The sequence below is a fragment of the Chiloscyllium plagiosum genome, chromosome 7, assembly GCF_004010195.1.
Source record: "Chiloscyllium plagiosum isolate BGI_BamShark_2017 chromosome 7, ASM401019v2, whole genome shotgun sequence".
NCBI lineage: Eukaryota > Metazoa > Chordata > Chondrichthyes > Orectolobiformes > Hemiscylliidae > Chiloscyllium > Chiloscyllium plagiosum.
In genome coordinates, this window is record NC_057716.1 from 101,959,568 (window position 1) to 101,984,123 (window position 24,556).

At 44.8% G+C, this 24,556-nt stretch overlaps 1 protein-coding gene across 1 annotated transcript in view; it reads right to left on the bottom strand.

Moving 5' to 3' along the window:
• Window positions 1-476: 476 nt before the first annotated feature.
• The window catches only part of wnt10a (wingless-type MMTV integration site family, member 10a), an 82,970-nt gene continuing 58,890 nt past the window's right edge, over window positions 477-24,556 (bottom strand). Inside the window, exon 4 of the mRNA XM_043694598.1 lies at window positions 477-1,381. Within this exon, the coding sequence (XP_043550533.1) occupies window positions 872-1,381 (510 nt within the window). The 3' untranslated portion in view covers window positions 477-871. The remainder of the gene's footprint in view (window positions 1,382-24,556) is intronic.

Consider the following 24,556-nt stretch of genomic DNA (forward strand, 5'->3'; position numbering starts at 1 on the left):
TCTGCAGGCATGATGGTGCTGAATGCACGCTTTCTGAGCTAAAACTATTCTGTGAAGGCGGAAGTGGGTACTGTAGATGCTGGAGATCAGAGTCAAGGTTAGAGTGGTGCAGGAAAAGCACAGCAGGTCAGGCAGCATTCGAGGAACAGGAAAATCAATGTTTCGAACTGTGATTCGGTGAAGTCAGTCCCCTTTGGGGTTCTATTCAGCTCCCGACACAAACTCATGACGGTTTACAAGAGCTTGTTGCTTTGAATTTAAGTTTAATATTAGCACTGAACATGAACACAATTATCTGTTATATTAAAATAACTTATAATACATTAGACAACAGCAATAGGAAATTAAACAATGAACACACTATTACAAATAATTACACATTTGTTCATTAGCTATCTTATTCCCTGCCTTTTCATTGCAGTTGTTCACCCCACCCCACCCCACCTCACCCCGACCAACAACTTCAGTTGGCAAAGTCTTTGAAGACGTTCCTGAGCCTGTTGATGTCACAAGCATCCTCTGAGTCTGACTAGGGTTCAAGTCACCTTGAGAGGGAATAGAACGCAGGGCACGGTGCACTTGGGCAGGAAATCCCAGGAAATTCCAAAGGAAGTGACTCTGCCTCAGTGGAAGACGGGATGGGGAAGGGGTGGAGGTGGGGAAGGAGGGAGGGAAGGAGGTTTGCCCTTGTAAAAGGATGGCAAACTTCCAAAGCAGTGCAGAAATGTCGGTGCCAATAGCTTCTTTGGCTGAACTGTGCCCTCCCTTTTTGAGTCGAAACGTTCCCAGTTCTGTTGTTTGTTTTATTATCTCTCTCTCTCTCTCTCTCTCTCTCTGGAGTTCCTATCTCCTGTGACAAGAGTGCGGTCCTTTATTTACACACACTGACCCACTCTGTCACTCGGCATTCTTCACACGCCACATAGCAGCACCAGTGGAACTTGCAGTTGCACCTCTCTCTGCGCGTCTGCCGCAGGATGTTGTGGCCCCGGCCGCAGCACAGGCTCTCGCAGTTGTCCAGACCGGGGCTGGTCTTGTTGCAGATCCGGCCCCGCGTACCCGCTGAGTCCAGGCCGGGCTCGCTCTCGCAGAAGTTGGGGGATTCCTCGAAGAAGACCAGCTCTCCGGCGTTGGATTTCCTTCGGTGCGGATGGTGGTGTGGTTGGGGGTGGCTGTGAGAGTGGTAGGGGTGCGGGTGGCTTTGCTCCACCTGCCCGGTGTTGCGGTTGTGGGCTTTGATCAGTGTGGCGTTGTAGAACTTGCGCTTCAGCAGGGTGCCCACCGTCCTGAAGTCGGGGGTCACCTGCCAGCACGTTTTCAGCTGGCAGCTCCCAGACGTGCCGTGGCACTTGCATTTCCTCTTCATGTTGTCCGCGATCATCTGGGGTAAAAAATAAAACAAAAACATAGAGAGACAAAAGGTACAGGGATTCAGATCAGGCAACATGAATGGACTCTCTCGTCTCAAATAATGCAGATCTTGTTAACGCTGCTCTCTCTTAGAGTGCACCCTGTGCAATGTAGGCTGTAGAGGTATCCCTTTGCTTTTCGAAAGTTTACTTTATGCAACTTCACTTTTACGAAAGACCTACATTAGTACCTGTTTTCGCTAACTGAAATAAATCCCAAGTGGATTTTCGCTTTTACGATAAAAGGCGAGATTTTTCCCATTTCAATTAATGTTTCTTCACTTTATGCCATTTCGGTTTACAAAAGGTTTCATAGGAGCCCTCAGATAACAGAGGATACCTGTATGCCTCTGTCTAAGTCTTTTTGATCTGTACATCCCTGCTTACTGTGATCTACCAGGACTGCTGGCAAACAAAGCTTTTCACTATACGTCGGCAGACGTGACAATCAATCAATCTAGGGACAACAAGGAGCATAGGAGCAGAAGTAAGTCATTCAGCCTGCTCCTCCATTTAATACAATCACTGGTCATCAAACATGTCAGGCCATTAGAGCATAAGACTGAGGAGTAGGAGCATACCATACAGGACAATGAGTCTGCTTTTTTTTGCTATTTGCTGGTAAGATGTGGACATTGCTGGCTGGGCCAGCATTTATTGCCCGTCCCTAGATGTCCTTAAGAGGTTGCCCTTGGTGAGCTGTCTTTTTGAATCACTGCAGTCCATGTGCTGTAGGTTCTTAGGGAGAGAATTCCAGGATTTTGATTGAAGGGATGGCGATATATTTCCAAGTCAGGATGGTGAGTGGAACCTGAAGGGGCTTGAGGGGAACTCGCGGGTGGTTGTGTTCCCATGTATCTGCTGCCTTTGACCTTCTAGATGATAAAGGTCATAGGTTTGGTAAGTGCTGGTGAATCTTTGATGAATTTCTGCAGTGAATCTTACACACTGCTGCCACTGAGCGTCGGTGGTCGAAGGAGTGGATGCTTGTGAATGTGGTGCCAATCAAGCGGCTGCTTTGTCCTGGATGGTGTCCAGCTTCTTGAATGTTGTTGGAGCTACCCCCATCCAGGCAAGTGGGGAGTATTCCATCACACTCCTGACTTGGGAAATGTAGATGGTGGACAGGCTTTGGGGAGTCAGGAGGTGAGTTACTCGCTGCAGGAGTCCTAGCCGTTGACCTGCTCCTGTAGCAACTGTGTGAGTCGAGTTGAGTTTCTCTGCCCTTCAATGCAATCACAATTGACCAAAAACTCCAATTTAAGTTTTCGAGTTGGATAAAGTTCTTAGGATTAAAGGGGTCAAAGGATGTGGAGCAAAAGCTGGAACAGGGGACTGAATTGGCTGATCAGCCAGGATCATATTAAATGACAGAGCAGGCTTGAAGGGCCAAATGGACTACTCATGCCTCTTTTTTTTTCCATAAACACTATCCCCATAACCTTATATACCATTGGTAACCATCAATCTATCAAACAATTTCATAGCATACAGGACTATAGGCCCAGTGCTGGAGAATGGGATAAGAATGGATAGATGCGTGATGACCAGTATAGAGACAGTGGGCTTTCACTATGCTATAAAAGGTCTATGACTCTAAAATGATGAATCAAGAAATATAAGAAGTTAATGTTTTGAGTCTGGTGACCAGAACTGAAGAATTTAACATATGGAATACCTCTCTCTGATTTAATCTTAGACTCTTACTAAATAAGTTATGGCGAGCAATGTGCCACACGCACTGGTTTACATAACAATATAAAGCCAACAGCAATGCAGCTGCACAATGTCTTTAATATTATCAAACACTTCAAAGTGTCCCTAGGCTGGGCATAAGATCATGGCTGATCTTTTCACAGACTCTGCTCCACTTATCCGCCCGCTCACAGTCACCCTAAATTCCTTGACTGTTCAAAAATCTATCTTTGCCTTAAAAACATTCAGCGCGGTAACCTCGACTGCTTCCCTGGGCAGGGAATTCCACAGATTCACAACCCTTTGGGTGAAGACGTTCCTCCTCAGTTCAGTCCTAAATCTGCTCCCCCTTATTTTGAGGCTATGCCTCCCGGGTTCTAGTCTCACCTGTCAGTGGAAACAACGTCCCTGCTTCTGTCCTGTCTGCTCCCTTCATAATTTTATACATTTTTATAAAATGGGAGCACTCTGATGATAATTCACAAGACTAATAATTTCAATAGCTGCAAATGTGTTGCTGGAAAAGCGCAGCAGGTCAGGCAGCATGCAAGGAACAGGAGAATCGACATTTCGGGCATAAGCCCTTCTTCAGGAATTCCTGAAGAAGGGCTTATGCCCGAAACGTCGATTCTCTTGTTCCTTGGATGCTGCCTGACCTGCTGCACTTTTCCAGCAACACATTTTCAGCTCTGATCTCCAGCATCTGCAGCCCTCACTTTCTCCTCCTTAATAATTTCAATACACAAGGCTAAACGTCACAATGAATGGGTCAATGAAATTCACTTAATTAAATTTGTATTAAGAAACTGGGGTCATAATATGTTATGGTGACCATGTAAAAAATCCTGCTCCTTAACATTGTGCCTCAAGGTTATTGTTAAAATCACACAACACCAGGTTACACTTGGAGGGCCGAAGGGCCTGTTCATGCCTGTTCTTTGTTCTATAATCCAACAGGTTTATTTGGAAGTACTAGCTTTCGGAGCACTGCCCCTTCATCAGGTGGCTAACCCTGACTCTAACCTTTACCACCCCAGTCCATCACCAGCAACTCCAATAGAGATTGTCATCTCTATTAAGGAGAAATGTTTCTCCCCATCCACCGTGTTTATACCCATCAGAACTTTGTACACCTCAATCTGAAACTCCCTCAGCTTCCTTGTTCTAAAGAAAACAACCCCAGCCTATCTAGTCTCTATTCGGAGCAGGAATACTCCATCTCGGGCAACACTGTGGTGAATCACCTCTGCATCCCCTCCAGTGCAATCACATCTGTGTTGGGAATTGAGACATGCAGGATCTGATAGTGGTGGAGATTTTTTAATGTTCTGGTATAATTCTGTAAAGCATTACCTGTGGAAATCAGGAGAGTAGACCAATGTAGCCACTGATAGTATTTCTTAAGAGATTATCAAATTTAAAAAGAGCAGATAAATCATGTGGATAGTGCCACCAGATTAGTAATCCAGAGTCCGTGGTAATGCTCCAAGAACATGTTTCAAATCCAACGGATGGAATTTCAATTCATTTAACAAATCTGGGAATTCGGCATGTCCATAAAGACTCTGATCAATTTGTATAGATGCACCATAGAAAGCATCCTATCTGGATGTATCAGATGCATGGCAACAGATCCACTCAAGACCACAAGAGATTACAGAGTTGTGAACACAGCCCAGTCCACCACGGAAGCCAACCTTCCATCTGTTGACTCCATCTACACTTCTTGCTGCAACGCAGCCCACATCATTAAAGACCCCTCCCAACCCGATTATAATCTCTTCCATCAGAGAGAAGATACAAAAACCTAAACATATGTACCAACAGATTCAAAAACAACTCTCCTTCCCCGCTGTTATTAGCCCTCTCAAATTTCAAATTTAATATTGAGCTCACCCTTTGTGCACCTTCTCTGCAGCCATGCCATTGTATTCCTTGCTCTGTTCCATTACCCTTACGCACTTTGAGCTGCCTGTACTGCTCGCAAAACAAAACTTTTCACTGTACCTAGGTACATGTAACAATAGTTAATCTAACCTAATCTAATCAATATAATTAACCTATCCTCAGTGATAGTGAGCATAAAACTATCATCTCTTGTTGGAAAAACCCACCCAGTTCTGCAATGCCCTTTAAGGAAGGAAATCTGCCATCCTTGCCAGTCTTGCCTACATGTAATTCCAGACCCAATAAGGTTGACTCTTAACTGCTCACTGCAAATGCCCAGAAAGGGCCTCAGGTCAAAGGAAGCTGGGGATGGGCAACAAATGGCCGACTTGCCAAAGATACCCACATCCCTCAAAATAAAACTAATTGGTGCAGAACCTGTTGGCATTTTCTCAGGTGTACCTTACTGCATTTGTCACCTCTACCAGGACGTAATAGTGGGTAAGGATTGTTTGACTTTGTTTACTGTTACTAATCCTCCTTAGTCTTTTCTGGGTCTCAGTGATTATTGGGGATGATACAGCACCATAGAGTATCTATAAAAGTGACATTGCTATAGATAACAAGAAAGATTATTCCATGTTAGTAATAAGTACAGCTACTTTTGGTCAGTCATACACAGTTGGGCCTGAAGGAGTTGGTACAAATACAATGTCCCCCTCCTTAATATAGAGTAAAACTCCTCATCTCCACCCTCAGACTGTGTGTGACATCAGTAGAAAGGATGGAGCCAATGTAACATAAACATTTATCCCTTCAGTACCATTTTCTTTTCCAACAAACCCCTGTGGGAATTCAGTGCTGGTGATCATAATTGAGTCTTTGTTTGTCTTCCTTTGTATCTGAAAGTTCCAGGCTGTTACACTTAATTGTACTTGCTTTAAGTTACTTCCTCCCTCCCAGAAAGATGTTTATAATCCTCCTTCATCTCCAACATCTATTTACAGCCAGCTCATGCACACTCTCCATTTTCACAGCACTGACTATTGCCTCCTGAGACCAGAACCATAAGATGGAGGAAGTTAAAGATCACACAATACCAGGTTATAGTCCAACAGGGGGTTTATCTGGAAGCACTAGCTTTTGGAGCGCTGCTCCTACAACAGGTGGTTGACAGGATGAAGGAGCGGCTAAAACCTGGTGTTGTGTGATCTTTAACTTTGTCCACCCCAGTCCAACACCAGCACCTCCAAATCATAAGTTGGAGGAGCAGAATTCGGTACTTTGAGATGGCTCCACCATTCATGTCTGATCTGATAGTCCTCAACTCCCCCTTCCTGCTTTATCCCCATTATCCTTGATTCCCTTACTGATTACAAACCTGTTTATCTCGGCCTTTGATATATATATATGATAACCCAGCCTCAACAGCCCTCTGTCATAAAGAACACAAATTTACACCGTCCTAAAGAAAACCACTTCTCTTCATCTTATCCATGCTCTAATTCACAAAAGTTCCCTATCCCATCCCAACCCGAATTCACACCACGGTCGTCATCCTGAAATGGTTTGGCAAAAAAAAATGAGAGCTCCAGACAAAATGGAATCCTTTCTGAGAGAGTTGTGAGCATTGGCTTTGTTTGGAAACCACATGTCAAGGAGAATCTTCTGTATAAGGCTTCCTTTAAGCAACTGCTCCATTCTAAGGTGAGGGAGTGCGATCCTGGCTGTGAGACACAACCCTTAGATTCACTGGATTCATTCCCATTAGAACATAGAAAAGTACAGCACAAGAACAAATTAAACTAATCCCTTCTACCTTCCCTTGGTCCATATCCCTCCATTCCTTGTATATTCATGTGCTTATCTGAAAGTCCCTTAAAAGCCCCTATCATAGCTGCCTTCACCACCACCCCTGGCAGCAACGTTCCAGACTCCTACCCAACTCTGTGTAAAAAACTTACCCTTCACAGCTCCTTTGAACTTTCCCACCTTAAATGCATGCTCTCTGGTATTAGACATTTTAATTCTGGGAAAAACATTCTCACTGTCAACCCTAACTCTCACAATTTTATAAACTTGTACCAGGTCTCTCCTCAGCCTCCGTCGCTCCAGAGAAAACAACCCGAGTTTTTCCAGCCTCTCCTTACAGTTCATACCCTCTAATCCAGGCAGCATCCTGGTGAACCTCTTCTGCCCCCTCTCCAAAGTGTCCACATCCTTCCTGTAATGTGGCGACCAGGATTGAACACAATTCTAGGGACAAGGGGCTTCAAGTTGTAGAGATTGAGAAGTTGATGAAGATAATGCTGACTGGAGATCTGATTGAGATGTTCAAAACCATGAGTGGTTTCGATAGAGTGGACAGGGAGGAGCTGCTCCCACATGGGAAAGGGTCGAAAACAAGAGGGCACAGGCGCTAGCTAATTGGCAAAGTAAGTAAAAGTGATATGATTAAAACTGTCTTCACGCACTGACTGGAAGGTACTGCCTGAAAGTGTGGTGGAGGCAGCTTCAATCAAGGTATTCAAAAGGGAATTGCTACTTGAGAAAGGCCAACATTGAGGGTTCAAGGGAGAAAGTGGAGAATGGCAATGAGTGAATTCTTCATGTGGGGAGCCAGTCCAGGCATGATGGGCCACATGACCACAATCAAGATTAGAGTGATGCTGGAAAAGCACAGCAGGTCAGGCAGCATCCAAGGAGCAGGGAAATCAACATTTCAGGCAGGAGCCCTTCATCAGGAATCATGCTCTCCTGATGAATGGCTCCTGCCCGTAACACCGACTCTCCTGCTCCTCGGATGCTGCCTGACCTGCTGTGCTTTTCCAGCACCACTCTAACCTTGACTCTGATCTCCAGCATCTGCAGTCCTCACTTTCGCCCAAATGACCACAATGCAGACTGTAACAATTCCAAGCTTCTGTGCTTTGTCCTCATTTCAAAGAATCTGCAACACTCCCCCAAACCTTTTTGACACACACAAACAAACAATTGTTAATGCTCTAACCTTATTAAGCAAATCTATTGAGAAATAACCTGACAAATCAAGCTTATTGGGAGGCCAACCTGGCATGTGAATGGCAAAAATGACCTGAAATTGCCTTAAAATGTTATTAAAGACCGAGTTTGCATTTTGTGCAAAGTTTTTTGCAATCTCAGGATTTCACACCTTTTAATTCATCAGGTACACGTGAAGTGCACTCACCATTTTTTTACGTAAAGGATGTCATCCAAATAAAGCCTTTTGACGATTGTCAGGCAGCATCTGATTCCTGATGAAGGGTTTATGCCTGAAACATCAACTCTCCTGCTCCTTGGATGCTGTCTGACCTACTGTGCTTTTCTAGCACCACACATTTGGACTCTGATCACCAGTATCTGCAGTCCTGACTTTCTCCCTGCTGACAAAATGCTGAGTACAAATACTTAATATTAAGTACTGAGCAAGAGCAGAGTCCCATTGGACACTGGGGCACACACGCCGGAGTGAAAGGAGGATTGCAAAACTCGCACAAAGTTTGCCCAATTGTTTGCAAATATAAATTTTAATGCTCAATATACCTTGTTCTAGATTAGAATGGTGCTGGGAAAGCACAGCAGTTCAGGCAGCATCCAAGGAGCAGGAAAATTGACGTTTCGGGCAAAAGCCCTTCATCAGGAATAGAGGCGTCATTGGGACAGTGCTGAGCTGGAAGTTTGGAACTGGGGTGAGGTGGGTGAATGGGAAATGAGGAAACTGGTGAAGTCCACATTGATGCCATGGGGTTGAAGTGTTCTGAGGCGGAAGATGAGGCATTCTTCCTGCAGGCGTCTGGTGGTGAGGGAGCGGCGGTGAAGGAGGCCCAGGACCTCCATGTCCTCGGCAGAGTGAGAGGGGGAGTTGAAATGTTGGGCCACAGGGCGGTTTGGTTGATTGGTGCGGGTGCCCCAGAGATGTTCCCTAAAGCGCTCCGCTAGGAAGCGTCCTTGTGTCAATTTGACTGCTTTCACTTGTCTAGTTAATTCCAAATGTCTTCATGAAGCAATAGAGTGGAATGAAAGAGGCTGTAACTGAGGACAGTTTCAGAAAAGCAAGTCTCATAATCACCTGCGATTATTTGTTTACATTTTCTGATCAACCTCTTACAACACACTTAAACATGGGCTCCTGGTTCGGAGGGAGGGACACTGCACCACTGAAGCCCTCGTGCAAGGTACTGAAGTGACTGAAGAGGAGTCAGACCAACCCTACAAATGGCACCCCATTAAAACCCACTCTCCTACCCTATTTCCTGCATTTGTGGCCAATCCACCTAACTTGCATGTCTCTGGACTATAGGAAGAAACCAGAGCACCCAGAAGAAACCCACACAGACACGGGAAGAATATGTAAAACTCCACACGGACAGTCGCCTGAGGCTGGGATTGTACCCGGGGTCCCTGGCCCTGTGAGGCAGAAGTGCTAACCACTGATCCACCCAGAATCAATTGCTTTATAATGGCTTCAATGTTTGGCTTAAAGGAAGTTTGAAATGGCTATTACTGACAGTACTGTTTGAGTAGAGTCTTACTTTTTTAAATGCATGCTTAATGAAGGGTTAACACATCTGGCTAAAAACAGACAAAGCAAAGAGCTTAAAATAGTTTGATTTTGTCACTACTCTTGTTTACCTCTGTGCAAGAGGCACGGAGTGTGAGATAGGGCTTCTGGCGCATTGTGAGATTATACGTTGATTTAGTCTATTAAAAGGTGAAAGTGAACATTCTGTTCTTGTTGCTGCAATGGGTGACTTTCCCTTTGTTCCACCCCCTTCTGAAACTGTAGACCATCACTGGAAAATCAACTTCAGCGGTGCGAGCCACTGTGATTACAACCTGGTGTTTGTTAGTGTGACAGACCTCTCAGAGAGTTCCCTGCATGTTACAGTCTGGACCCATGGCTAGTGATGGGAGGGGCACTGTCATTCCAACACATGGCTCAGCAATGCTCTTTGCTGCTGTTACTGCTTGCCATTGTTGCACGTTGCAACAATTTGCAGGCCAGTAATCAGCCCACTTGGACATACCATGAACACACTTCTCTTGACTGCCACAGACTGAGGAGGAATGTGGGTGGCTCAGTGGTTAGCACTACTGCCTCACGGGACCTGGGTTCGATTCCAGCCTCAGGTGACTGTCTGTGTGGAGTTTGCGTGTTCTCCCTGTGTCTGTTTGGGTTTACACTGGGTCCTTATATTTCCTCCCACAATCCAAAGTTGTCCATGTTGGGTGAATGGGCCATGCCAGATTGACCTGAGGTGTGCGGACAAGGTGGGTTAGCTATGATAAATGCAGGATGATGGGTGGGGTACTCCTTGGAGGGGTGGTGGTGCAGACTTGACGTGCTGAATGGTCTCTTTCCACACTGTTAGGGTTCTATGGTCCTTTTGACAGAGAGGCACCGCAGGACTGGTGGCATTCTTATTACATGCCCCTGAACATTGATTAAACTATCGTGTTATATTCCTGTCCTCATGCACCACAAGACCTATCTCACACCCTGTGCTTCTTGCTCTCTTCATGTCTGGCCCTCAATCATTAGACATTTAAGACATTCCTACCCAACCCAGGGGAAAGAAAGAGGCAGGTGGGTCTTATGGAATTCTCTTCCCCAGAGGGCTGTGGGTGCTCAGTCATTAAATAAGTTCAAGACAGAAAATAATAGATTCCTAGTTACCTGTGACACCAGGGGATATGGAAATATTGTGTTGAGTAGATAATCAGCCATGACTTAGAATGACAGAGTAGGTTTGATGGGCTGAATGGTCTCCTCCTATGTTTCCTGCATTCCTAAAGACAAAGGGAATCTTTTCTTCACCCCCGTGTACCCTTTACCCTACACCCTTTTATTCTGTCACCTTTGCTCCCCACATGTTATCCTAACTAAATATCTAGTTCCTGACGATAACCCAAATAACTCAGAGGTATCTCTCAAAGGGCAAGCCCACTGTGATAAAAAGGAAAGGGGAAATAGCAAAATATTTAGTCAAAATATAACAGAGAAAAAGGTTTTTAATTTGCGCATTTGAGGAGGGTTTTCGGATTGTGGTGCTTGTTTTTGAAGTGTACTCACTGTTGTGGAAAGCCACAGCAGCTACTGTTGTGCACAGCAAGATCCCATCAAAGCCAAATGATATATGGCCGGATCATCATGTTTTTTACTGAGATTGGTTGAGAAATAATTGTCGATGGGGCAAGGACACCAGAAGGAATTCCTATCTGCCCCTTCCCCCCTTTATTCTTTAAAACTGTTTCAAAATTTATTGTCAAAAGTTACAAACAAGTAAAAGACATTGAACCAAAAATGAAACAGTGAGTGATTATGGTGTATTGGTAATTAGATTAGATTCCCTCCAGTGTGGAAACAGGCCATTTGGCCCAACAAATCACACCGACCCGCTGAAGTGCAACCCATCCAGACCCATTCCCCTACCCTATATTTACCCCTGACTAATGCACCTAACACAATGGGCAATTTAGCTGACCTGCACATCTTTGGATTGTGGGAGGAAACCAGAGCACCCAGAGGAAATCCACGTAGACACGGGGAGATTGTGCAAACTCCACACAGACAGTCACCCGAAACTAGAATCAAAACCAGCTCCCTGGCACTGTGAGGCAGCAGTGTTAACCACTGAACAACCATGCTGTCCAACATCACTTGGATAGTAACCTAGGCAGATGCTGTAAGGATTAGATTACTTACAGTGTGGTAACAGGCCCTTCAGCCTAACAAGTCCCACCGACCCGCTGAAGCGCAACCCACCCAGACCCATTCCACTACACCTAACATTACAGGCAATTTAACATGGCCAATTCACCTAACCTGCACAATTTGGACTGTGGGAGGAAACCGGAGCACCCGGAGGAAACCCACGCAGACACGGGGAGAATGTGCAAACTCCCCACAGTCAGTCGCCTGAGGCGGGAATTGAACCCGGGGTCTCTGGCGCTGTGAGGCAACAGTGCTAACCACTGTGCCACCGTGCCACCCAAGGAGTATGAGGCCAAACCCCACTGAGGACACTACCACTGGAATTAAGGTCTAATGAATAAAATCCAGAATTGCAAGCTATCCTCCATAATGGTGACCATGATAACCACCAGCGATTGCTGTGAAAACCCATCAGGTTCACTAAAAGAAAAGATTTACAAGGATGTTGCCAGGGTTGGAGCTCTAGGGAGAGGTTGAATAGGCTGGGGCTGCTTTCCCTGGAACATCGGAGGCTGAGGGGTGACCTCATACAGGTTTATAAAATCATGAGGGGCATTGGATAGGATAAATAGAACATAGAACATAGAACGTTACGGCGCAGTACAGGCTGTTCAGCCCTCGATGTGGCGCCAACCTGCAAAACTAACCTGATGGCCATCTAACCCACACCATTCCATTATTATCCATATGTATGTCCAATGCCCATTTAAATGCCCTTGAAGTCAACGAGTCTACTACTGTTGCATACAGGCCGTTCCACACCCCGACTACTCTCTGAGTGGAGAAACTCCCCTGATATCGGTCCGAAATCAATCACCCCTCAATTTAAAGCTGTGTCTCTTCATGTTAGGCTTCTGAGGAAAAAGGGTCTCACTGTCCACCCTAAATAGTCCTCTGACTATCTTACAAATCTCAACTAAGTCACCTCCCAACCTACTTCTTTCCAACGAAAACAGCCTTAGTTTCCTCATTTGCCACTTCTCCTCCCAGCTCTGCATCTTATCTATGTCGGAGAAAGTGAGGACTGCAGATGCTGGAGATCAGAGCTGAAAATGTGTTGCTGGAAAAGCGCAGCAGGTCAGGCAGCATCCAAGGAGCAGGAGAATTGACGTTTCGGGCATGAGCCCTTCTTATCTATGTCCCTCTGTAACCCACAATATCCTTCGGCACTATCCACAACTCTGCCTATCTTAGTGACATCCACAAATTTATCAAACCATCCTCTACACCCACATCTAAATCATTTATAAAAATGACAAATAGCAGTGGCCCCAAAACAGATCATTGCAGCATACCACTGGTAACGGAGCTCCAGGATGAACATTTCCCATCAGTTACCACCCTCTGTCTTCTTTCAGCTACCCAATTTCTGATCCAAACTGTTAAATCACTTTCAATCCCGAAACTCCGTATTTTGTGCAATAGCCTACTGTGAGGAACCTTATCAAACGCCTTACTGAAGTCCATATACACTACATCAATCGATTTACCTTCATCCACCAAACTTTGGTAAATGTGACTAGATTAGATTGAGATGTCTGGGCATAGAGGGTGAGTTTCATCACCTTCTCGAAGGCATGACCTACCCTTCACAAAACCATGTTGACTATCCCTAATCAAATTATTCTTTTCCAGATGAGGTCTGCAGATGCTGGAGATCAGAGTTGAGACTGTGTTGCTGGAAAAGCACAGCAGGTCAGGCAGGTCCGAGGAGCAGGAAAATCGACGTTTTGGGCCGGAGCCCTTCATCAGGAAGAAGGCCTTAGGGTTTTCCTTGATCCTATCAGTCAACAGCTTCTCATGTCCCCCCCTGGCTCTTCTTAGCCCTCTCTTTAGATCTTTTCTGGCTAACCCATAGATCTCAAGCCTTCATGCCTCATCCTCACACAAGCCTTCTTCTTCCTTTTGACAAGAAAATGTGTTACTCAACTTTTTAGTAAACCATGGCTCCCTCTCTCGACAACGACCTCCCTGCCTGATAGGTATATACTTATTAAGGACCAGTAGCAGCTGTTCCTTGAATAAGCTCCACATATCAACTGTGTCCATCCCCTGCAGTTTCCTTCCCCATCCTATGCATCCTAAATCTTATATAATCACATCATAATTGCCTTTCCCCCAGTTATCCCTCTTTCCCTGCGGTATATATCTATCCCAGCCCATTGCTATTGTAAACGTAACCGAATTATGGTCACTGTAGACAAAGTCTTTTCCCTGGGGTGGGGGAGTCCAGAAATAGAGGGCATAGGTTTAGGGTGAGAGGAGAAAGATATAAAACAGGCAACTTTTTCACGCAGAGGGTGGTATGTGTATGGAATGAGCTGCCAGAGGAAGTGGTGGAGGCTGGTACAATTGCAACATTTAAAAGGCATCTGGATGGGTATGTGAATAGGAAGGGTTTGGAGGGATATGGGCCGGGTGCTGGCAGGAGGGACTAGATTGGGTTCGGATGTCTGTTTGGCATGGATGAGTTGGGCCGAGGGGTCTGTTTCCGTGATGTATATATCTATATCTCTCTGACTCTAATGTCCGCCATCTTTACCTGGCCTGGTACCTGTGACTCCAGGCTCACAGCAATGTTGCTGACTCTTAACTACTCTCTGATGTGTCCTAGCATAACAGGTACACGGTTCCTTGAAAGTGGAGGCGCACATAGACAGCGTGTTGAAGAAGGTGTTTGGTATGCTTGCCTTTATTGGTCATGACATTGAGCACAGGAGTTGGGAGATCAGGTTGCGGTTGTACAGGACATTGTTGAAGCCACTTTTGGAAGACTGTGTACTCTTCTGGTTGCCCTTCTACAGGAAGGATGTTGTTAAACTAGAGAAGGTGCAGAGAAGATTTATAAGGTTGTTGCTGGGACTTGAGTGTTTGAGCTTTCAGGAGAATGGCCTGGGGCTATTTTCTCTGGAGCATCGGAGGCAGAGAGGTGACCATATACAGGTTTATAAAATCATGAGGGGCATGTATAGGGTAAATAAATAAGGTCTTACTCCTGGGGTGGGAGAGTCCAAACAAGAGGGCATAGGTTTAAAGTGAGAGGGAAAAGATTTTTTTTAATAGAATTGCTACAGTGTGGAAACAGGTCCTTCAGCCCAACAAGTCCACACTGACCCTCTGAAGAGTGACCCACCCAGACCCATTCCCCTACTATCCTATATTTAGCCCTAACTAATGCAACTAACCTACACATCCCTGAACACTATTAGCATGGCCAATTCACCTAACTCCACATCTTTGGTTTGTGGGAGAAAACCTACACAGATACAAGGAGTATGCACAAACTCCACACAGACAGTCACCTGTCCCTGCCACTGTGAGGCAGTAGTGCTAACCATGCTGCCTGACTTCGACAGGATCTGAGGGGTAACTCTTTCATGCAGAGGGTGGTGTGTGTATGGAATAAACTGCTGAAGGAAGTGGAGCAGGTGGGTGCAATTACAACATTTAAAAGGCATCTGGATGGCTATATGAATAGGAAGCATTTAGAGGGATATGGACCAAACTTTGGTAAATGTGACTAGATTAGATTGAGATGTCTGGGCATAGAGGGTGAGTTGGATCGAAGGGCCTGTTTCCATGCTGTTACTCTATAAGAGTCAGTTCAAGGGCAATTAGAGATGGGTGACAAATGCTGGGTTTGCCTGGCACACCCATATTCCATGAAACAGTCAATTTTAATAATGTCTTTACAGTACAGGAAATAGGCCATTCAGCCCAAATGGTGTAGTCTGATGTTTTTGATCCAGAGATGCCACCTCCAACTCCTCTTTATCTAGCAGCCTCACTTTCTCCTCTTTTTACTGCTTATTAGCTTCTCTTTGACTGCATCCTGTGCTTTTCCCCGGAGCTCAGTCCCCATTCTGATCCCTATCTGCAGCAAAGATGTGCTGACTCTGCAAACTGCAGGGGTTGACACAGCAGCTTCCCCAGGGCCACAACCTGTCTCGCAACTCCGTTCCATCACTCAGTGGCTCCTGGGTCCAAGCCCTGTCCTCACGGCCCCTGTGATCACAAGCATCTGTCAGCAACTAAACAAACACTTTGCAACCAATTACTGTACAGGAACAAACAACACGCAGAAGGACTGGTGGTTGGGAGCAAGAGCAACGGCAGCCTTTAGAAGACTAATGACCTATCCAGCAATCTAGGCAAGAACAGTTTGCATTAACCTAGTTGAGTAAACACTTTGTTTCCAATGAGCCTCAGGAAAAAAAAATTAATACCCAGATAAAGGTGTGTTTATTGAACAGGTGACTGAAGCTTGGTTGTAGAACTGAATTATAAGTTTAAAAATCACACAACACCAGGTTGTAGTCTCACAGGTTTAATTGGAAGCACACTAGCTTTCGGAGCGACGCTCCTTCATCAGATGGTTGACCACCTGATGAAGGAGTGTCGCTCCGAAAGCTAGTGTGCTTCCAATTAAACCTGTGGGACTACAACCTGGTGTTGTGTGATTTTTAACTTTGTACACCCCAGTCCAACACCTGCATCTCCAAATCATGAATTATAAGGAGCATCTTAATGGAAAATGGTGAAGCAGGGAGGCAATGGCTGAATGGTATTATCGCTAGGTAACCTGGAGACCTGAGTTCAAATCCTGTTATGACAGTGTGTTGAAGAAGGTGTTTGGTATGCTTGCCTTTATTGGTCATGACATTGAGCACAGGAGTTGGGAGATCAGGTTGCGGTTGTACAGGACATTGTTGAAGCCACTTTTGGAAGACTGTGTACTCTTCTGGTTGCCCTTCTACAGGAAGGATGTTGTTAAAATAAAAGTCTGGCTTTAACAGTCTAATAATGACCATGAGATCATTGTTGGGAAAAACCCATCTGCTTCACTAATGCCCTATAGGAGGGTTACTGAACAAAAGAGACTTTGGAGTGCAGTTTCATAATTCCTTGAAAGTGGAGTCACAGGTAGATAGGATAGTGAAGAAGATGTTTCGCACACCTGCCCTTACTGGTCATTGCATTGAGTATAGGAGTTGGGAGGTCATGTTGCGGCTGTACAGGACATTGGTTCGGCCACGTTTGGAATATTGTGCATAATTCTGGTCTCTCTCCTATAGGAAGGCTGTTGTGAAACTTGAAAGTGTTCAGAAAAGATTCACAAGGATTTTACCAGGATTAGAGGGTTTGAGCTAAAGGGAGAGGTTGAATAGGCTGGGGCTGTTTTCCCTTGGACCGTTGGAGGCTGAGGAGTGACCTTATAAGAGTCTTATAAAATCATGAGGGGCATGGATAGGGTAAATAAACAAGGTATTTTCCCTGGGGTGGGGTAATCCAGAACTAGAGGGCATAGGTTTAGTGTGAGAGGGGAAAGATATAAAAGGGACCTAAGGGGCAGCTTTTTCATGTAGAGGGTGCTGCATGTATGGAGTGAGCTACCAGAGGAAGTGGTGGAGACTGGTAGAATTACAACATTAAAAAGGAATCTGGATGGGTATTTGAATAGGAAGGGGTTAGAGGGATAAGGGCCAAGTGCTGGCAAGTGGGACTAGATTAGGTTAGAATATCTGGTTGGCATGGACAAGTTGGATTGAAGGGTTTGTTTCCACGCTGTACATCTCTATGACTCTATAAAAGGAAACTGTCATTCTTATTTGGTCTGGCCTACATGTGACTCCAGACCCACTGCAATGTGGTTGACCCTTAACTCCCCTCTTGGACATCTAAGGATGGACATAAATGCCGGGGCTAGCCAACATTCGTTCAGAAATGAAAAACAAACAGACCTCAACAAATTGAGGAGCTTCTCAAGATTGAGAGGTTCCAAAACTAATGCAGGGATCTGAAAATCTGGAGGCATTTCATCACCTGAGGATGAAAATTTTTAAATTGAGCATTACCAGCTCAGAATCCAATTTATCAGGCAAGCTCATGGAATGCTGGACTTGAACAGATATCTTGCTTAGTGCAATTAATTACTAAGGCACATGCAAAATGTCTAAGGTGATTAGAAAATTCCACTCATAAATGGCTTCTAAGCAACCATGCACTATATATTCATCCCCTAGCCTTCACAGTTACCAAGCTGTGTGTTGATCACAATGGGCAGGGGTTTGCACATTCCACTGTCAGTGGGGTCTTGCATTGTGAGGGATACAGATCAGAATATCTGGGAACAAGAGCATTCAATCACTCTCCTTGACTCACACTCCCTTTGGCTAAAATGTTCCCATTGCCATCACAGGGTTATGACTTCAAGTTGTTACCAGTGACTCAGTGGGGAGCACTCCTAGTCAGAAGGTTGTGAGTTCAAATCCCAATGCAGTAACATCAGCACAAACTCCAGGCAGGTTCTTCAGTGCAGTGTTGAGGGAGTGTTGCACTGTCAGATTGTAGTGTTAGACATTAAGCCAAAGTCCTGTCTGCTCTCTCAGCTGAGTATAAAAGATCCCTCATCACCATCCAAAAAGACAGAGGTCACATGACACCAGTTTATAGGCCAACAGGTTTATTTATTTGAAATCACAAGCTTTCGTAGTGCTGTCCCTTTATTTCCCGATGAAAGAGCAGTGGTCTAAAAGCTCGTGATTTCAAATAAACCTGTTGGACTGTAATCTGGTGTCGTGTGACTGCTGGCTTTGTCCACCCCAGTCCAACACTGGTACCTCCACATCACCATCCAAAAAAGACAATTCACTTCACTGTGTTGTCCTGGCAATAATTTATCATTCGGCCAATCTCAGGTTATCTTGCTAGTTTGATGTTACGGAGACCTTGTGGTGTTCAAATTGGCTGCCTCATTTCTATGACCATTTCTATGACCATTGACTGTAAAAAGCACTTTGGGACATTCACAAGGCACTCAATCAGTCATAACATTTTTCAGGCCCACGTTAAGATTGAAACAATCACATTTTATTTCCGACCAGTGAGGGCTGACAAATAGGTTCAATCTGGACCGCGAGATCAAGGATGACTTAAAACTCTCACCAGATGGGCAACCCCTCAACAGTGCAGCACCCCCCTCCCTTGATGTTGTCCTGCAAAGCCAGACTAGAATAATGTGCTACACAGAGATAGCGTTATAGAGTCACACAGCACGGAAACAGACCCTTTGGTCCAACTCGTCCATGCTGACCATACATCCCAACCTAAATCTAGTCTCATTTTCCAACATTTGGTCCAGATCCCTTCCTATTTATATACCCATCCAGATGCCTTTTAAATGCTATTATTGTACCAGCCTCCACTTCCTCTAGCAGCTCATTCCATTCACACAGCACCCTCTGTGTGAAAAGGTTGCCCCTTAGGTCTCTTTTATATCTTTCCCCTCTCATCTTAAACCTATACCCTTTAGTTTTGGCTTCCCTTACCTTGGGAAAAAGACCTGTCTACTTATTCTATCCATGCCCCTCATGATTTTATAAAACTCCGTAAGGTCACCCCTCAGTCTCTGATGCTCCAGGGAAAAAAAATCCCCAGCCTATTGAGCCTTTCCCTATAGCCGTTTCGGCATAAGTCCTTCTTCAGGCCATTCCTGAAACGTCGATTCTCCTGCTCCTCGGATGCTGCCTGGCCTGCTGTGTTTTTCCAGCATCACATTTTTCAACTCTGGTCTCCAGCATCTGCAGTCCTCATTTTCTCCTACTTCCATCTTTCCCTATAGCTCAAACCTTTCGGTCTCAGCAAATTCTCTGTAAGTCTTTTCTGCTTAAGTTTAACAACATCCTTCCTGTCGCAGAGCAAACAGAATTGAACGCAGTTTTCCAAAAGTGGCCTCACCAATGTCGAGTACAGCTGCAAGATGATGTCCCAACCCCTATACTCAATGCACTGACCAATGAAGGCAAGTGTACCAAACGCCGTCTTCACTATCCTGTCTACCTGTAACTCCATTTTCAGACATAGGAACAGGAGGAAGCCACTCAGTCCTTCAGGCCTGGTCCATTGTTCGTTATGATCAGGATTGATTGTTCTACTCAGGACCTTGAAACCACATTTTACCTATACCCTTCGATTCCTTTAGCCCAAAGAACTACTTTCTTGGAATTGGACTCAAAAGGACCAGGTTAGTGATTCAGATTGAAGTATGCCTGTTGTTAACCCAGCCTGGTAAAAGTAGGCCTGAATTATGAATTCATTGGAGCCAAGCGAGTTCTAACAGCTTCTTATGCTCCGTTAGTGCTTTGAATGGTGAGGGGATTGTTTCAAATCAAAGGGTCATGGCTTGACTGACTCAGCCTGCCTTAATTGATGGTAAAATGGTGCACTAATGGTCAGCACCAGTTCAAAAAGTCATGTTCTCGACATTGTGATCTGTAACAAGCTGCAGATATAATTACAGACCGGGTGACTTCAAAGAGACGAGAGTGCAACTGCCTACAAACTGGATGTTTTATAGGGAGGGGAAGGGAATGAGGGAGGGAATGAGAAAGAGAGCATCTTGCAGAGAAATTACCCCTTTAAACCTGCCATTATCATTCATTGTTCAATGCAGATAGCTGTGGAGTAATCGTCAACTGTGATTAGTCCAATTACATGCTAAGAGCTAACTGGACCAATAGATGTGGCAGGAGGGAATATAATCAGGCAAGGTGGTAATAATTGAAAAGATATGGATCCTTCAAATAAGCACTTAAATGGAGCATAATATGCTCATTGTTTGTCAAATGTAAAATTACACACTAAAAAACTTACATTTACATTGCATCTTCCCTGACCTCAGAACATACCAAAGCGTTTGACAGATAATGAAGTGCTTTTGAAATGGAGTTGCTGTACAAAAACAGGAATGGAACACAATTACTACAATCTTCCTTCCGATTACAAGAAGAACATGATCCTATATTAACCGACAAGAAAGTAATACAAACATACCACGTTGATATGTTGTTCAGTACACCCTGTGAGTGACACCGTGTCGATGTGTGATGCAGTGAAAGAGGTGGGAAATGGTCCCTGTTTGAAGGAAATGGTAGGAGCTTTGGCCTTTTTTGTTAACCTACTGTGGTCAAAATATGAATGGAGAGAAACAGAGGGGTGGGAGAGAGGAAGAGAGAGAGAGGGGTGGGAGAGAGGAAAAGAGAGAGAGAGAGAGAGAGGGAGGCAAGAGAAAATAAAACCAAAAAAGGAAAAAGGGACTTGGATTTCACTAGTTTCTGCCAGAGTCAGGTCTCCCATGAAAATCAGTGGTTTCACATCTGCCTGGGAACCTTCAATTGTGACTCCCTGATCCTTTTCTCCCTGCCCCCAATCCCCAGTACCACACTTATCCCATAGCTACACAAATGAACATCACCACTTCGAGAGGCCTTACTACAGATCAATCACATCCCCCACTTCTCGTGACCCCTTCAAGTCAAATGTTATTACCACAAACTCATGAGAATTGGCAATTAGCCCATCTTATCAGAGGATGGAGCTCAGCTGACATTAATGAACCTTTCACTGGGACCACGGCAAAAAAATTGCTCTAAAGAGAACCCTGTAATTATTGGCTAATACAGTATACCCTTCAGCACATTGTGCTGTGTTGGATCTTTGAAAATTGATTAATCCCACCCCTCTTATTCTTCTCCTGCAACTCTTGTCAAGTGGACATCTAATTCCTCATTTTGAAAGTTTTTATCGAGGAACAAGGCATTTTTCCAGTATCATGTGCGAACCATAAGTTGGATACGTTGTTTTGGTACCCAAGATTTAGATTGGTGCTACCATTGGGCTATAATTCTAGGTGCCCAGCCTAATGCTCTGGGAGTTCAGATTCAAATCCTACCATAGCAGCTGCTGTAAATCTTTTTTGTTTCAAAAAGCCCATTTAAGGGTCTGCAATCTGATTAATTTGTCCAAACTGGTTTTCATTTGGTTTCATTTGGCTTACTTTATTTATCTAAATGATATCTATAAGACATAGGTGCAGAAATTAGGCCATTCAGCCCATCAAGTCTGCTCCACCATTCAATCATGGCTGAAAGGTTTCGCCATCCCATTCTTCTGCTTTCTCCCCATAATCCTTGATCCCCTTGATACTCAGGAACCTATCTATTTCAGTTTTAAATATACTCAATGACCGGGCCTCCACAGCCTTCTGTGGTAGTGAATTGCATGAATTCACCATCCTCTGGCTGTAAAAGTTTCTCCTCATCCTCAGTTCTAAGAGTCTTCCCTTTACTCTCAGGCTGTGCCCTCGGGTCCTAGTCTCTCCTACCGATGGAAACATCTTCCCAACATCTACTCCGTCCAGGCCATTCAGTTTTCTAAAATCAGAATGGATTTTTTCATTCGATTTGATTTGACTTATGATTGTCACATGTACCTCGGTACAGTGAAAGGATTTGCTTTGTGTGCAGTACAGGCAGATCATACCATACAAAGTGCATTTGGGTAATAGAACAGAGTGAGGAATACAACGTCACGGCTGCAGAGAAGGTGCACAGACAGCAAGATCAACATTAAGTTTAAAACCTGAGAGGTCCATTCAGAAGTCTGATAATAGCGGGGAAGACGTTGTTCTTCAATCTGTTGGTGCGAGTTTAAACTTTTGTGCCTTCTGCCCGACGAAAGAGGTTGGAAGAGATTAAAACTGGGGTGGGAAGGGTTTTTGAGGATGTTGGCTGCCTTTCCAAGGCAGTGAGAAATGTGGATGGTGCACACTGCAAATACCTTCAAAGAAATGGACCTGGGGGTACATGTGCACAGAAAGATTTAAGGTAGCAGGATCGGTGGAGAGATAAAGCACACTGTGATCTCAGCTTCATTAATATGGATACAGAGAACAGGAACAAGGAGCTGATGTTGAATTCCAATTTTAATTGAAGCAATGTGAAGTTTCTTTCTGATTTTGACCTCAGTTGTAGTATCCCCTTTAAGAGATTATTGCTCTTTTACTTGGGTTTGTATTTAGATTAGATTACTTAGTGTGGAAACAGGCCCTGCGGCCCAACGAGTCCACACCGACCCGCCAAAGCACAGCCCACCCAGACCCAATCCCCTATATTCACCCCTTCACCTAACACTATGGGCAATTTAGCCCGGCCAATTCACCTAACCTGCACATTTTTGGATTGTGGGAGGAAACCAGAGCACACCCATGCGACGAGTGTGCAAACTCCACACAGAGAGTCGCCTGAGGCGGGAGTTGAACCCGGGTCTCTGGCGCTGTTAGGCAGCAGTGCTAACCACTGTGCCTCCCACAATTGCTTTACAAAAATATTATCACACAAGACTTGAGGGGCTCTTGTGGTGCAGTGGTAGTGTCCCTCTACCTGAGCCAGCAAGCCTGGGTTCAATTCCCACCTGCTCCTTCAGGGTGTCATAACAAGTAGAAGTGATAGTAGAGAAGGCCTAGGGTATGCTTGTCATTACTGGTTGGGGAACTGAGTACAAGAGTCAGGATGTCATGTTGTAGCTTTATTAGATTTTGGTTAGGCCACACTTAGAGTATTGCATTCAATTCTGGTCACGACATTAAAGGACGAATGTGGAGGCTTTGAAGAGGTTGCAGAAGATGTTTACCAGGATGCTTTCTGGATTAGAGGGTATGAGCTATACGGGGGGGGCTAGAAAACTTGGGTTGTTTTCTCTTGAGCGCCACAGGCATGAGGGCAGACTTAATTGGGGTGTACAAAATTATGAGATACATAGATAGGTTTGACGATCAGAACCTTTCCCTAGAGGTGAAATGTCTAATGCTAGGGGGCATTTAAGGGGAAAGGGGGAAAGTTCAAAGGAGATGTGAGGAGCAAGATTTTTACACAGAGTGGGGTACGAGTCTGGAACGCGCTGCCAGGGGTGGGGGTGAAGGCAGATAGGACAGGGACATTTAAGGGACTTTTAGATAAGCACATGAATATGCAAGGAATGGAGGGATATGGAGCAAGGGAAGGCAGAAGGGATTAGATTAATTTGCCATCATGTACAGCACAACATTGTGGGCTGAACGGCCTGTTCCTGTGCTGTACTGTTCTATGTTTCTGAACAGGCTGAATTGAGAAATAGCACAAATAAGATGAGGTTTAGCATCAAACTTCAGCAATGTAGACCCTTTGGGAGTGAGATCAGTAATCATTTCTTCACTCAGAGGGTGTTAATCTGTCGACATATTCAAGAATGCAAATGTTAAAAGAGTAGGAGGAGAACGTGGAATATGACATTGAGATAGAGGCTCAACCATGATAGTATTGAATGGTAAAGCAGAGTTAAAAGGCCGAGTGGCCTACTCCTGCTTCTAGTGTCTGTGTACTGGCGTTCAGATTTGCTTAATACAAGATACCCAGTTCAAAATTGGGCAGAAACATTATGAAGAGAGTTGACTGGGAGGTGGGTTGGTGGATCACCTGGAGTAGTTTGTGACTGCTGCATCCTGTCACTGAACCCATTATTAAAGGCTACTGCCTAGTTTCAAACTTCACCAACTGGGCTGGAATTGCGTTAACATCATGGTCCAGACAGAATATCTCAAACACTGGGGCTGGTATAGCAGGAGATTAAATATCAATTACCATTAGAATCAGAGAGTCTCACATAATAGAAACAGTTTCCTTCGGCCCATCATGTCTATGTTGACCAACAGACACCAAATCCTATCGACCTGTGCTTGCTCCATAGCCCACAATGCCCTGGCATTTTAAGTGCCCATCCAAATGCTTGTTAATTGTTGGGAGAGTACCGGCCTCTACCACCCTCTCAAGCAGTATGTTCCACCCTCTGGGAGAAAACAGATTTCCTCTCAATCACTTCCTCCTGAACTTAAACTTAAGTGCTTTGGTCTTAGACATGTCTTCGAGGAGAAAGTGAGGTCTGCAGATGCTGGAGATCAAAGTTGAAACTTTATTGCTGGAACAGCACAGCAGGTCAGGCAGCATCCAGGGAACAG